The 15929-nt window shown below is 39.9% G+C and overlaps 1 protein-coding gene across 1 annotated transcript in view; it reads left to right on the top strand.

Annotated features, from left to right (window-relative positions):
- Window positions 1-15929, top strand: part of UGGT2 (UDP-glucose glycoprotein glucosyltransferase 2) — a 170400-nt gene that overhangs the window by 54348 nt on the left and 100123 nt on the right. Inside the window, exon 11 of the mRNA XM_028112040.2 lies at window positions 11491-11582. Coding sequence (XP_027967841.1) covers window positions 11491-11582 — 92 coding nt within the window. The remainder of the gene's footprint in view (window positions 1-11490; window positions 11583-15929) is intronic.

The raw sequence follows: 15929 nt of genomic DNA, 5'->3' as shown, positions 1-15929 counted from the left end.
AGCGGGGCTCCCTGCTGATGTGGGGCTCGATCCCAGGACCCTAGGATCATGACCTGAGCCGAAGGCAGATGCTTAACCATCTGAGCCACCCAGGCGCCCCTGGTACTAGCTTTGAGGAAGTCATCTTCTTTAAACCTCTCCTGTAAAATGTAATTATATGGTTCAGATTAGAATCCTCTGTGAGCATATTTTGTAAACATATACAACTGCAAGATGGCAGAAATAATGGAAATGTAGTTAAAGCAACAAGTTTTAAGGTTAGAATTATTACAGAAAGAGTTAATTCTAATATCACATTTAAAAAGATCTTTCATTTACATTATCTAGGATTAACATTATCTGTCAATCCTAGTATTTGCTATATCTCCACATTCTTTAGGAATTATTTGAATCTTTTAAATTGTAGTATCTTTATTATTTGTATAATTCAGCATTTTATTATCAACTTAGGTAGGGAGGCTGGCTTTGGTTAATTTTATTTAGTCATATTTTGAGTTAAAGCTGGCCTAAGCTGACATTTTGTTAAGAATATAGTGATTGGTTCCAATAGGAATATGGCTGCAGCCCAATTCAAAATAGTCCTATTTATTCTCCTAAAAATCAAACATAGCAACAGGAAGAATGAAACAACATTTTCAGCAAAACTAGCAGAAGGCAAAAACCTAAAACTCTAAATTTTGTGTGTGGGGGGAAATGTCCAGCACCAGTGGAACTGAAGTATAAAGCCACAGTCGCGTGGAGGGAAGAGTGGAACATGGAGGGGGTCCCAGAATGACAGCCCCAGAGAGCATCAGCAAGCACTCACCGTCAGAGGAGAGGACTCTACTCTGAGTCGGAACACTACGGGCAGGTGGGACTAAAACAGGAGAGGACACGTCTGCTGAGGGAGGTGGAGAGAGGAGTCGTGTGAAGTGCACGGAAGTGGCAGATGTAAGAAAACCTGGCCAGTTCAAGGGGACAGCTCATCCAGGAGATAAGGGCAGCATCCTCTGGTGGCAAAGTGAAGAGATCAAGTGCCTGGTGATCAGAGCCTTTGAGCCGGGTTAATGTTGGAGAATCTAAGGAAGACTGTCTACATTGGGTGACCCAGCTTAAACTGCTGATCTCTATAAGGAAACTTCAGGCCAGAAACCTGGAAGGCTAATTTTGCTTCTTTTACTCCAAGAAAATCTAAGTAATTCAGATATGCTTAATCAGAAAGGTAGAACTACTAAATCCATCTAACGATCTCACTGTAAAGGGGGAGAGGAGGAGCAAAACTATACTATAGATGAAGAAACTTCAGTAAGCAGAGAAAGATTGCAACACGACATTCAGACATGTGCTTGAAAAGCTAATGAAACTGAGAAGCAACACATAATGCCGAATGACAGTGACTCACAGCAAAGATGGGCCGAGAAGAGGGGGTGATGCTCAGATCACCAGAGTGTGTGAAACCAGAGCTGGAAGCACTTTACAAAGATCTTGAAAGTAACCATTTCATAAATGACAATCAAAATTACAAATGGCACAAAGGAGAACTGACCTTATAAAAAACACAGTAGAAGACATAGTGGATAGAATTAAGAAATGCAAAGAAATTAAAACAGAAATAGAAAGGATTCAAGAAAAATGATAAGTAAAAGGCAGGTAAAGGAAATCCAACATTCCTATAGTGGAGTCTCTGAAATGGACAGAGCAAATGTTTAAAACTGTAATTAGACAATTTTCTGAAATAAAAGACTTGAACCCACATTATTAAAAGGGTATACTGTGTAACTGGGAAAATTGACTAGGAATCATCAAAACAAAGGCTTTGGGAAAAAAGGAATTATTTGTACATTTAGCAATAAGGATTATAAGGAAAGAAAATCTGATTGGCATCAGATTTTCAAAAACAGTATTCAACCCCAGGAGATAGTGAAGTTCTACCTAAGGGGTACTCCTGGAAAGAAAAACTGTCCTTCAACCTGACTTTCAGGTAGATATGCATATCTAGGCTACAAAAACGTTGAACAACAAGAGCTTAAGGAAAGAGTGCCTTCTGAGGAATTTCTTCCAACCAAGGGCTAACTGAAGATTCTTCGGCAGAATAACTGCCAAACCTCAGGGAAGGAGTTATCGTGTAGTATGTAAATAGCACCTGCTCTGACATGATACAATATTGCCACGAATACAGGTAGTGAGGGAGGTAGAAAATAGAACAAACTTGCTGATTGCCCTACCTTCGATACTTGGGAATCAGCGAATTGGATTAAAGCTGAAAAGTCAAGCAATGCTTCAAAGCCTAAACATATTAAAAGTACATAGTTAACCACTAAAGAGTAGAAAACTATTGAGTGAGGTTGGGCCGTGCAGTAGGGGAGGCGGCGGGAAGAGGTCAGCAACTGACTATTATTTTTTGTAATAGGATCATTAGATACCATTTAAAGAAGAGATGACTGAGCGTATTACATGATGATACATGTGTAATAGTAACTAGTGGAGCAAAAGTCTAATCTACCCAAGGAGGAAAAGAACCTAAAAAAAAAGAAATACACACAGACCAAACCATTTGTGAATGACATTAAAAAAAAAAAACATCTAGAAAGACAGGGCACCTGGGTGGCTTAGTCGGTTAAGTGTCTGACTCTTGAGTTGAGGTCCGGTCATGATCTCAGACTTGTGAGATTGAGCACCGCCTCACTCACCACGCTCAGTACAGAGTCTGCTTGAGATTCTCTGCCTCTGCCCCTTCCCTCGCTTGCATTCTCTCTTTCCCTCTCTCCCTCAAAATAAATAAATAAAATCTCTTAAAAAAAATTACATCTAGGAAGAGTAAATGCAGCAGGAAAGAATGACCATTGAGGCTAACCTCTGTCATATCAATAAATGTAGATAAGCTTAACATTAGAAAAGTTTTCAGTTTGAATCATTGGGCAGATAAATGTATGTGAAATAAAAACTCTTAAACTAATTCAGAAATGTTAAAAATTAAAGTTGGGGCAAAGGTGAACCAAGCAAATGCTGTGTTGCAGGGGTAGTGATCTTAATACCTTATAAAGCCAAATTCAGGCCTAAAAATATTAATGAGCAAAAAAGGGCCCTGTATAATACTAATAAAATATAGCAGGTATTAGTGGCTATACATCAAAGCACTGTAGCAACATTCATAAAACAGAAACTACTAGGGATGGAAGGAAAAGCAGAATTTACCTAAGACTGATGTAGTCAAAAAATAAGTAATTGACAACCAAGCAACATTATCAATGTGATAAATCTTCTAGATATATAATAGATTTTGTATCCTGATAATAGAGAAAATATACCTCTTCTCAAGTTTTTATGGAGTAAATGGCAAAAAAAAAAAAAAAAAATCTAGAAAGTAGATACGATAGAAAAGAATTCTCTCATTCCAATGCAGTCAAACTAGAAGTTGATAACAAAATCAGGAGAAAGGGCTTATTTACCAAGAAATTAAAACTCTATTTACTCTTAAGTAGAAGGAAAAACAAAACACACTTCAAAATTGCAGTATTTTTTTATAAGTAGGCTCCATACCCAGCACAGGGCCTGAACTACCGACCTTGAGATCAAGGCCTCAGATCGAGTCAGACACTTAACCAACTGAGCCACCCAGGTGCCCCAAAACTGCAGTATTTCTTAATGATGTTTAAAAACACAAGCTATTAGAATCTTTGGGGCACAAAACAAAGTTCAGAGAAAAGCCTTAAAATCTTACATCAGTAAAAATGAAAGAATAAAAATAAAGGAATTAATACCAGACCTAAAAGGTTAGGAAAATGGGATGCCTGGCTTGGTCAGTTAAGTGTCTGCCTTCAGCTCAGGCCATGATCCCAGGGTCCTGGGACTACGCCCCATGTCAGGCTCCTTGCTCAGCAGGGGGCCTGCTTCTCTCTTTGCTGCTCCCCCTGCTTATGCGCGTGCTCTCTCTCTCTCTCTCTCTCTGACAAAATCTTTAAAAAAAAAAAAAAAGAAAAGAGCAATAATCAAAAGAAAGCAGAAGAAATTAATACACACTAAAAATTAATGCATTAAAAGACAGCGGCAAAATTTATCATAATTAAATGAAGTTTGAGGAATGCAAGGATGGTTCAATATTAAGACATCTATTCATATTATAACAACATTAAGATATTAGTTGTAGTTGCCAGAGGTCACACCACTAGTAATGGCAGTGATCAGGATAAACCGACATCTAAACCCCAGGCTAGCCTCTTTCTATCCATATGCACTCACTGGTTATTAAAAAATAAAATGAATCCATGGATGCACTGGATTGGATGTACTAGATACGTTTTTTTTTAAAGATTTTATTTATTTATTAGAGATTGAGAGAGAGCACGAGAGGGAAGAGGGTCAGAGGGAGAAGCAGACTCCCTGCTGAGCAGGGAGCCCGATGTGGGACTCGATCCCGGGACTCCAGGATCATGACCTGAGCCGAAGGCAGTCGCTTAACCAACTGAGCCACCCAGGCACCCCTGGATGTACTAGATACGTTAAAAAGGAGGACTTGGAGAAATAATTTGCCTGTGACAATTATTACAGCCACCTAGGGTCACAGGAATCCTAGAAGGTCATCCTTTAAACCCCCATTTTCTGAATAACCCATACATGGCCACACACCCACATACATTCTCAAACAGACACATGATACTCAACCCTCCACCTTGTACCTCCATGTCATGCATGAACCAGCTTATTCTGAACATCTGAAATAAAGGGAAATTTATTTCCTCCTGAGAGACTGGTCCCATTTGAGAAGCTCTTAGCATTAGAAAATTCATTTCATTGGGACAAAATCTTTCTCCCACGGGTCAGGGCACCAACCTGTGGGGTCTGTGAAAACATGGCTAGCCCCATGCCTGTGTCAGCCTTCATAAATTTGAAGACAGCTCTTGTGAGTCCTTGAATCTTCCATTCTTCAGGGTAAACTTACAGCCCTTCTTCTTTTTTATTTTATTTTATTATATTAATCATGATGCATTACATCATTAGTTTTTGATGTAGTGTTCCATGACTCATTGTTTGGGTATAACATCCAGTGCTCCATTCAGTATGTGCCCTCTTTAATACCCATCACCAGGCTTACCCATCCCCCCACCCCCTCCCCTCTAGAACCCTCAGTTTGTCTCAAGCAGCACCCCCTTTTCTTACCCTGACTTCACTCCCATCCGAGTTCCAAGGTTTTCTGATTATTAAACTGCAGAGAGTTCACATTTGCTAGCACACAATTGGAACTAATTGAGACGATTTACATCCATCAGTGCAAAGTTTATGGCTTTTTAGACTGAGTGGAAGATGAATAAATAACAGAGCTTGGAAAAAAAAAAAGATATTAGTTGTAAAGTAGCATGATTATCTCTATAGAGGTGGAAAAGCATTTTACACAATTCAAGACCTATTCCTGATTGTAAAAAAATTAATTAAAAAAAACTTCATATGGGAATCAGTGATACTTTTTTAAAACATGATTAAAAGTGTGTGCATGTGTATTTGTGTATATCTTGGCTTAAAAACCAGTATCTTACTAGTGGAAAAGTACTAGGGGCATTTTCACCAAAATCAGGAACAAGACAATGAGGCTCATTATTGTCATTGTAACTTATTATTGTATTAGCTCTTAGCCAATGTTATTTTTCAAGAGAAATATGTTGAAGTGTAAACATTGGGGGAAAATGAGGTGTAAAAGAATCGCTAAAGGGCGCCTGGGTGGCTCAGTTGGTTGGGCGACTGCCTTCGGCTCGGGTCATGATCCCGGAATCCCGGGATCGAGTCCCACATCAGGCTCCCTGCTCAGCAAAGGAGCCTGCTTCTCCCTCTGACCCTCCCCCCTCTCATGTACTCTCTCTCTCTCTCATTCACTCTCTCTCAAATAAATCTTTAAAAAAAAAAATCGCTAAAAAAGCCAAAAGCCAGAGATAGAAAGGGGTACTAGTCTGCTCAGGCTGCTGTGACCTGGGTCGCTGCAAAAAAAAGTTATTTTCTCATAGGTTGGGAGCCTAACCAGATGGTGGTTTTGGCAGATTCTGTTTCTGGTGAGGGCTCTTCCTGGCTCATAGACAGCCACCTTCTCACTGTGTCTTCCCATGGCCTTTCCTCTATGCATATGAAGTATACCACCCTCATGGCCTCATTTCACCCTATTTACATCCCTAAAGTCCCCGTCTCTAAATATAGTCGCCATGGGGGTTAGAGTTGCAGTATTTGAATTTGGAGAGGGACATGCCTTAGTCCACAACAAAAGGTAATAGGTTACACGATATATATATATATATATATATATATATAAAATCCAATAGGCTCCATGTATTGTAGACAGCTAGTTGGAAGATTTAAGAAAAGAAAAAGACTCATAATAGCAAAAGAAACAGCATCTAGTAATAAACTTAACAAGTGTATAAAGCCTATATAAGGAAGAATTTGAAACACTCCTTGTGGGTGTTCTTTTTTTTTTTTTAAGATCTTATTTATTTGACAGAGAGAGACATAGCAAGAGCAGGAACACAAGCAGGGGGAGTGGGAGAGGGAGAAGCAGGCTTCCCGCAGAGCAGGGAGCCCGATGCGGGGCTCGATCCTAGGACCCTGGGATCATGACCTGAGCTGAAGGCAGACGCTTAACGACTGAGCCACCCAGGCGCCCTTTTTTTTTTTTTTTAAGATTTTATTTATTTGACAGAGAGAGACAGTGAGATAGGGAACACAAGCAGGGGAAGTGCGAGAGGGAGAAGCAAGCCTCCCGCGGAGCGGGGAGCCCGATGCGGGGCTCAATCCCAGGACCCGGGACCATGTCCTGGGCCCGAGGCAGACGCTCAACGACTGAGCCACCCAGGCGCCCCATGGGCGTTCTTATGTTGGAAGAATAAACAAAGTCACTTCTAAATTAATTTATAGATGTAATCAGAACCTAACAAAAATACCAAGAGTTTCTTTTTTTCTGATACTTGACGAATCTAAAAATTCATGTGAAAAAGATAGGCAAGGAATTCTAGCCAGGAATACTCTGAAACATTAAAAGAGCAGTAGGGACCTGCCCCACGTGCGCGCCAGCAACAGCCCATTAGCGCCATCATGCCCTGTCACTCTTCATCTGTGGTGGCCCCCAGCTGCTCCAGTCCGGTCAGGGTCCCCGGGGCCACTGCTGCCTCACCTTCTCCATCTCTCCTCCATTTGGAGTCAGTGAAATAATTTTGACATAGCTTTGCGTTCAGAGCAAGAAATCTGAATTTAATCAGTAAAATAAATAATTATAGTGTATATGGTCATCTTGGTTAGCCGTCTCTCTCGGAGCATGCCGGGAGAAAGACAAAGACGGTCATGGATTTCATGTTATTAATCTTGGCTAAATGCGATCGGACTAGAAGTCCATGTTACCCACAACCACGTAGGATATGAGTGTGAGTGGTACCTAAAAAAAAAAAAACCTGGAGTTCCAACCTTGGAGGAGAGGGTGGTGGTGACTGGAAGACCAGGAATCCTGGGGTGTCCCTTCAGTGTTCCTGAGCATGGACTGGGCCCACCAACACCCTGGACATAGATCACTGCTGTGGCATCTCATCCATCCACAACAAAGAGTACAATTCCCATACAACACATAAATAAAAGTTTTACATACGAAAAAGAAATAATAGTGGTCTTTAATATGTAATAAGATGATCTGTCTTCACTCATAATAAGAAATACAGATCAGAGTTAAACTGAGACACCAGATTTTACGAATTCAAAAGTTTGATAGTGCCCTTAGTTAGCAAGTCTCTCTTTTTTTGTGAAAGAAAACAGGGAAAACAAGATATTTATTTGTATGTGTTAGTGTTTGCATAAAGGAATACCAGAAGGATGAATAAGAAACTGGGGAGAACACCCCAATCACCTCTTTGGGCCACCAAGAGGGGCTGTGAGACAGGGTGAAAGGTGCTTGAATGAGCATGAGAATTCTTTGTGTATAGGTTTTTTTATGGTTTGACTTTGAACTCATGCAGAGATTATTCAGAAGATATGACCATGCTGAAGTTATATAAGTGAATTTGGGTTTGGTTTTATTCAGGAGGGAACTGCTTTCACTCCAAAATACAGCAAATTTCCCTTTGAAGTTCAGAATTGTTATTTTAATCAGATATTGGTCAGAATCTACTTTTGGTGATTTTATTTTTTTAAAAAATTTTTTTCTATTTATTTGACAGAGACACAGCGAGGGAACACAAGCAGGGGGAGTGGGAGAGGGAGAGGGAGAAGCCGGCTTCCCGAGGAGCAGGGAGCCCGATGTGGGACTCAATCCCAGGACTCTGGGATCATGACCTGAGCTGAAGGCAGATGCTTAATGACTGAGCCACCCAGGTGCCCCTACTTTTGGTGATTTTAAATGTCAGTCCAATGTGTATGTGTTTTTGTTTACTGTAATTCCATAACACTTTTTTGTTTAGGGGAATAAAATGGAGATGTGAGAGGGTAATCTGGTAACTTTTTTTTTTTTTTTACTTCAGTAGTTGTGAAACATTCTTTCAATTTCATAATTATGTAATAAACCAAATGCAGGTATTTAAATACAAAATCCAAGTAAAGGATTATACCTAATCCAAATAAAAGCTCACACTTTTTCTAATTATGTGAACTAATTACTTAAAAGATATGAATATTTTAGAATTCTAAAGAAAATCCCTATATTAGAATATCCTTTCCAAAAGTTCTTCTGTAGAACATGTTTTTTTTTTTTTTTTTTTAATTTTATCTTCTCTCATCACTCAGCCTGGAGAAAAAACAAACAACAAAAGGACATCTCCTACATTAAGATATATCTGACTTCAATTTTTAAATTCAGGATGGGTGCAGTTTCAGCTTAAGGGCCTCCAGACAAATATATAAAAAAATTTACCATTAGAAAGCTCAAACCAGTCTTCTTGAGATCCCCACTCAGTTGGAATTTTTTAGCTTCAGGTAATGGCCCAGCTACTTCGGTTGTTAAAGGGGGATATGTTGCAATGTAGTCCCTCTTTTTTTGAATGAAGTTCTGTGTCTCATTGGGAATTTATGTTTGTTTCTGCTCAAAGCCAAAGAGCCCTCCCAACTTAACTCCACTTCAAATAAAAGGTCTGTGTATATTTTTTGGACCTTAAAAATAATGTGAAATCAGCCTCAAGCTCTTTTGAAGATGAAAGAGGTCATGAATTCTTATTGAAAACCTGTTCTTGGGGCGCCTGGGTGGCTCAGATGGTTAAGCGTCTGCCTTTGGCTCAGGTCATGATCTCGGTCCTGGGATCAAGTCCCGCATCGGACTCCCAGCTCAGGGGGGAGTCTGCTTCTCCCTCTCCCTCTGCCTCTCCTGCTTGTGCGTGCTCTCTCTCTCTCTCACATAAATAAATAAAATCTTGAAAGAAACAAAGAAAGAAAACCTGTTCTTCCCTCACCAAGAACCAAGGTGAGACCAGCAAGCTTCTATGCTGTTTCTGCGGGGCAATTTGTTTTCTAGGCCACCTTTCACTGTGAGTTTAAGACTCATTTGTGTGCATAGGATATCTCTTACGCTCCTCCCTGCCATGAGTGGGCCCAAAGCTTCGCCTCCCGTCCTTCTGAGATCAGCCCTCTAAGCCCCAAGCTTTAGGCCACTGAGGAAGCTTGAGATTTCCTAGGGACAAGGCCTTCAGTGTTGGCCTCTATCCTTGGACTCATATTCCTACTTCTTCTCTGCCCTTAAACGGAGTCTTTACTTTTAAAAACTAAAGCATCTATTTAGAGGACATTATTAATATTTTAATCTATTATTTTAATAGATTATTTAAACTAATCTAGCATTTTTTTTAGTAGGATTTCAGGATCTCTTGTTAATCATATTGCCGGAAACTGAAGTCTTAACCTCTTGATTTGCAAAAATCTGCCTTAAATCATACACTCAGGGTAATTTTCCAGGAACTAAGGCTTACTCCTCTGAGGGGAATGAGAAAGAATTTGTCAGCAGCAGTCTCCAGTAGACTGACAATATTTAAGCAGTCAGATCCACTGAGTTCAATTGGTTACCCTGTTTTGACTATCTTTGTTCAAGGCACTGCAGCCAACATGAACATTCTGGAGGGAATTGCAATTTAGTATAGATCTGTGTGCTTGATGTGCTTTCTTCTTCTTATTGAGATGCCTAAAATGAATGAAGTGCTGGAGAGAGCTTGACATAATGCGTATGAGGGTTCAGTGCAAGTTTTGGAAAAATAAGCGATGAGTTCATTAGGCATCTGTAGATTTTGAAGTTAGAATGCAGATTTCTTAGAATAAGTGTTTGATAGAAAGGCATAGAGATAAAGATAAATCAGAGTTTCACCTATGAATCTTCTCATGTTAGAGTTTAACCTCTTGCTAGTATTCTGTATAAATCAAGTGGAAATATTTTCTGTCCTGTTACAAATTTAGTTCCTTCTCTCCTCTTTATGTAAACTGTTGCAGTGAGTGATAACATACAGAAAAATTCACCTCTGCCAAACCTTCTCTGAATCTCTTCTTGTTAGTTGCTTCATGTGCCTTTCTAGAATAATTTATACTAACCTCTGTTAGGTCAGTTACCATGTGGCATCACTGAAATGTACTGTTTTGAAGTTGTTTTTCCTTTTAAATGAATTTGCCTGCCCTAATAATAATGATAATAAAAGCTTCACTTGTGAGTGCTGCCTATGTGACCAGACACAGATATATATCACATTTATACTTTATTACCTGTGAGATAGAAGTAAGTACTCCATTTTCCAGATGAGGAAATGGAGACATATGGAAGCAAAGTAACTTTGTCCAACTCTTACCATGACTAAATAGCAAGACTAGGATTTAAAGTTGATATGACCGCCTCACCACTATCTTAACAACTATTCTGTACTGGCAAGAACATTACATTCTTTACATTTGTTACTGCCCTAGTGCCTGGATTGGTTTCTAGCTCAAAGCAGGTGCTCAGGGAACATTTACTGAATGAAAAAAAGATGAACATTGAAACACTGCATTATGTGTTTCACCTTTATGAATTTAGAGTGATCTCCAACAGATATTTACAAATACACCAAAGTTTTGAGTCTTGGGATATTAAAGACTAGGAGTGTGGCAACGATCAAATTCTAAGTATGTATGCGCCTACATACACACACACGGTGTAAGATGTATTAGGTAAGTGCCCTAGAATTAGAACTTTAATATCTATTGCAGAATCAAAATATTCAGGTATTTGTGTGTCTAACCTATCATGAGATTTCCATCACTTAGCTTAGGGGTGGGCAGGCTACTAGCCACGTATAGGCCGAATCCGGCCTGCTACCTCTTCATAAATACAAGTTCTGTTGGAGCACAGTCATGCCCGTTTGTTTACGTGTTGTGTGTGGCTGCTTCTGTGCTACAGAACAGAGCTGAGTGGTTGCAACAGAGATGATATGGCCAGCAAAGCCTAAAATATTTACTGTATAACTCTATAGAAAGTTTACCGACTCCTGGCATAGATCGCGCTGTTGTTCTATGACTTGGTTAACTATTACCCTGCTCTATTTCAAGGGTCTTCATGAGAGATTTGAAATTCAGCCAGGTGATGCTTGTCTGTTCATAAATGGACTTCGTGTTGATATGAGTGCTTATGATCCTTTTAGGTAAGTATTAAATTACTAATACAAAACTGTATATTAGTTTATATTAATATAAACTATGATTTATATAAGGGAAAATATCGTCCTGAATTTAGTATTTGCCAAAATGCAAATAATCACTTTAAAGGTAAAGCAAAGACATGTTTTTGTGCAAAACATTTCTGTTATTTTGCTAGAATACTCTCAAGTGTCTTAGAATGCAGACCTGGGAGAGACCTTGGAGACATTTGCTCAGATGTGAAAACTGAAGTTTCTAAACCTTGCGCCTGTACTTGTATTTTTGGAAACTGTCTTTCTTTAGTAGGTCTGTCCTTTAGCAGTTAAGTTCCATGGGACTGCACTGAGCAGCCAGGGACTCTACCCTCCAGAAAGGAATTGAAAGGAACATAGGACATTTTCCCAGAAGAATGGAATTAACAAAGAGTTTAAAGTACTTGTATTTGTCAGAAAGGAAATTTGAAATTGTAGAGTTCAGGGTGTTGTCTGTTTTTGTAGGTCAAAAAAAAAAATCTTCAAAAATGCTGTAGAGCAGGGGCACTTGGGTGGCTCATTCAGTTAAGTGTCTGCCTTTGGCTCAGGTCCGGATTTCGGGGTCCTGGGATCGAGCCCCATGTTCTCTTCCTGCTCAGCAGCGAGCCTGGAGCCTGCTTCTTCCTCTCCCTCTGTGCCTCCCACTGCTCATGTGTCTCCCCCCCAGTAAAATCTTTTAAAAAAATGCTGTAGGGCAAAATTAGAAAGTCTTGTATTTGTCATGAGCATTGATCCACAAATTAGTCATGAGCCAAATAGAAGAAAAAACAGACTGGATTTATTTTACTTTTGTAGAGCAGCATAAAACTACTTTAAAAATTCGTATTTATAAGATAAACTTAGTAAACACAATACTTTAGTTCAGATATTCAATTTTAATTCAATTGGATATACTTCCATTGAACTTCAATTGATTAAATGTTTATTTCCTTTTCTTACCAGTTTGGGAAGAGTAGGAAAATGTACGAAAGACTGAGAAATACAGTAGCTCAAATGAGGCTTTCTCTTTATTTAGTTGGATCCTTGGGGAAAATGATAGCTAAGGTACATAGGGTAAGCACTATCCACAGCAGGAGTAGAGCGGTTGTTAGCTGCTGGCCTGCAAGCCTCAGCAGGACAGAAATTCCATCTGTGCTCAGGAATGGTGAAAACAGGTTTAAGAGAGGGAGTAAGTGGTGGGTAGATTTTGGGAAGGTTTTCATAGCAGGAACACTTTGCCCAGTTATTTAGAAAGGCTGCAGGTTATTCAGGAAATAGATCCACCTTAGCTCCTCCAGCTTGTGGGTAGTGATCTGTGCAACTTGTGACACATTCTGTTCCTCACTGATGTGATCACTAGCTGCATCTCCTCTAAGGCCCTTCAAGGAGGACAAGAAAAGATGTGAGGATGTTTATATCTTCTGACATTTTTAGCACAAAATAATTCCCAGAAAGAAATCAGAACATGGAGAATAAAATCAGTGTGGATCCTGGAAGACAATGATTCAGGAAAGAGGAGAAGGAAGGAAAATGTCATGTTCCTGAGGTTATATCCTAGATCCAGAGAGAGGTCCCCTGTGACTAGTATTGCAGAATTACCCGTTTGGGGAAAGAACGGGAGTGAGGAATTATTTTACGCTTCTTTCCTACACTGCCCATCTCTCCCTGCATTGTGGGTCATAGAGGACTGATGCGGTCCTTGCCTTCGGACGCTGGAAGTAGTGGGAGGGGCCCGAGCCTTGGTGGGCCCAGCCGGTCGGCACTGGTTGAGCCAAGGCCTGGTCCAAGTTTGGCTCTCATCTCCCGGGGAGGTTAGCAGCAGAAGGCCAGGGCCAGGGAGGAAGGCAGGTAGGGCTGAGTAAATTTGAGGAGGTCCATAAATGGTGTCTCACATCTCTACCTTAGAGCCACTGACACATCTTTTTCTCTAAGCAATCACCTCAACCACGGATTTGAGCAGACAAACTGGTACAAAGTGGATGTTAATCATTTTGATAGCCATCCTGTTCTGCTTGAGCCGTGTCCCCACAGTATACCTACCAGAAAGAAAGACATAAGAAAGGTGTCTTGATATCCCTACTTGGGTGGTTTTTCTCTGTATCTTAATGAAGTTGTCTGGCTCAGAATCCTTTGGGGCTCTTGATAAAATATGTATTTGGAATGCATGTAACATTAAAATTCGGTATTATAAAATCAATATTAAAATTCAATCCAGTGAATATCTGAGTGCCTACTATGCTATAGAAACTGGTAGATATTGGGGGTGTAGTGATGAAGAAGACAGAAATAAGTGGTCTAGTGGGATAACTGATAGTAAATATGTAATGATAGTGCAGTAAGTTTACAAAAGATAAATTGCAGTGCTCTGGGAGTATCTAACTCCAGAGATTTAAACTAGTTCTTGATGGAACATAGGGACAGTAGAAATGTCCGATTTCTTCAAGGAAGTGATCATTTAAGCTAACACTTAAAGGACAGATCAGGCAAAGTGGGGGGTGGGGGTTCTGCAAACAGTGGCACATTTGAGAAAAAGAAAATCCACTCCTGTGGCCGGGCTATGGAGTGAGGAGGAGCCGGAAGAAGCTGAGGTCACACAGGTGGGCAAGGGGCAGATTGTGCAACCAGGTTTCCTCTCTAGTGCAGGAGAAGCTGGTAAAGGGCTCTGAGCAAATCTAAAGATAGTAACTATTTAAAAGAGAAGCATGATAAATTATATTAATTGTTTCAAACTCCAGAAATATAAGGAGTTTTCCTGATAAACAGACCTAGCACATTTAAAGAACCTTTTTTTTTTAATTGGTAGCCAAAATTCAAGATTTGAAAAGAGCAAGGAAGAAACATGCTTATTGAGGGCAACTGTGTGCCCAGTAGGGAATTAATTTAATCTTAATGCCTTATAAAGTGATTACCACCCTTCTCTTTTTTAGACAGGGAAATGAAGACTCAAATGTCACACAAAGATAGGGACATAGCTGACAAATAGTAGCAGGATTTAAAACTTCATGCTCTTTCCAGTGTACCCTGTAACTCAATCTGGTCTTTCTCTTGATGGTTTTCCTTGGAAACTAGGTTGAGATTACAAAGATGGTAGATACAAAAGCTATGGGGACTATTACAGTTCTGTTGCCCCAAGAAAGTGTCTGATCGGTAAGCATCATAAAATTTTAAAAATGGAGAAAACATTGGCAATGCAATCCAGAATTCTTATTTCACAAATAAGAGAATTTAGACCAAAGAGGTTAAGAACTTCAAGAAGCCACACATGAAGTAGCGTTACAGCCAGACTAAATCTTATTATTAGAAGGGTGATTTGTGGTATCTAAGCTAGCGCTCTCTTTACCACACTCATCCTCTAATAGATTGGAGGGGAGGCTAAAAAGTGTGCTCTGTAAATAGTGGTCAGAACTCCTTAGGATGCAGATGTTCAGAGCTAAGTCCTCCAGGCCAACTTGAAATACTTAAAAAAAAAAACAAAACAAAACTGCTTTTGTAAGAGTTCAGATGTTAGATCTTTACTTTTTAAATATAGATCTCTAGGGGCGCCTGGGTGGCTCAGTGGGTTAAGCGTCTGCCTCTGGCTCGGGTCATGATCCCAGGGTCCTGGGATGGAGCCCATGCGATTCTCCCTTTCCTCCCCGCTCCTACTCTCTTGCTATCTCTGTCTCTCTCCCTCTCAAATAAGTAAAATCTTTTTTTTTTTTTTAGGATTTATTTATTCATTTGATAGAGCACAGGCAAGGGGAGTTGCAGACAGAGGGAGAGGGAGATGAGCCGAAGGCAGATGCTTAATTGACTGAGCCACCCACGTGCTCCTAAATAAAATAAAATCTTTAAAAATAAAAATGTGTGGATCTCTATAGACCTCCCTGAGAGTGGTATACTAAAATCCATATATTGCTTTATTCTGATTCTGTTCATTTCTGAAAAGCAAAGTGATTTCCATGATTGGATTTTTTTAAGGAAGCAGTTAGGTTAAATATTATAAATATGAATTTTAACACTTGGTTTCAAAAAGTAATAAAGTTCTTCCTTGCCTGGTAAAGTTTTACCTTTTCAAACATAAGTACGCTTTACCACAATTGGTAAAGCCTTATCTTTACAGCTACAGGGAGGCACTGTCTTCCCACAACTTTCATATCCCCACTCTGTGCACCAGCTGCGGGACCTGGGTGAGAGACCACCTGTCTGGGCCTCACCTGCACCACTTGGGACTTCCTGAGGGGTTGTGAGAGGCACTGTGTTAGGAAAGAACGTGGCACTTACCTGCACATGTGTGAGCTTGATCAGTAGGCGTTTAAAGACTCAAAGTGCCCAGACTTTTTGCCAGTAGGGTTATTTATT

This window comes from Eumetopias jubatus, unplaced genomic scaffold (genome assembly GCF_037043125.1).
Source record: "Eumetopias jubatus isolate StellerSeaLion01/CBP00866 unplaced genomic scaffold, mEumJub1_p1.0 scaffold_3, whole genome shotgun sequence".
NCBI classification, from domain to species: Eukaryota; Metazoa; Chordata; class Mammalia; order Carnivora; family Otariidae; genus Eumetopias; species Eumetopias jubatus.
The sequence above is the reverse complement of the archived record's forward strand: the minus strand, read 5'-3'. Positions and strand labels throughout refer to the sequence as shown.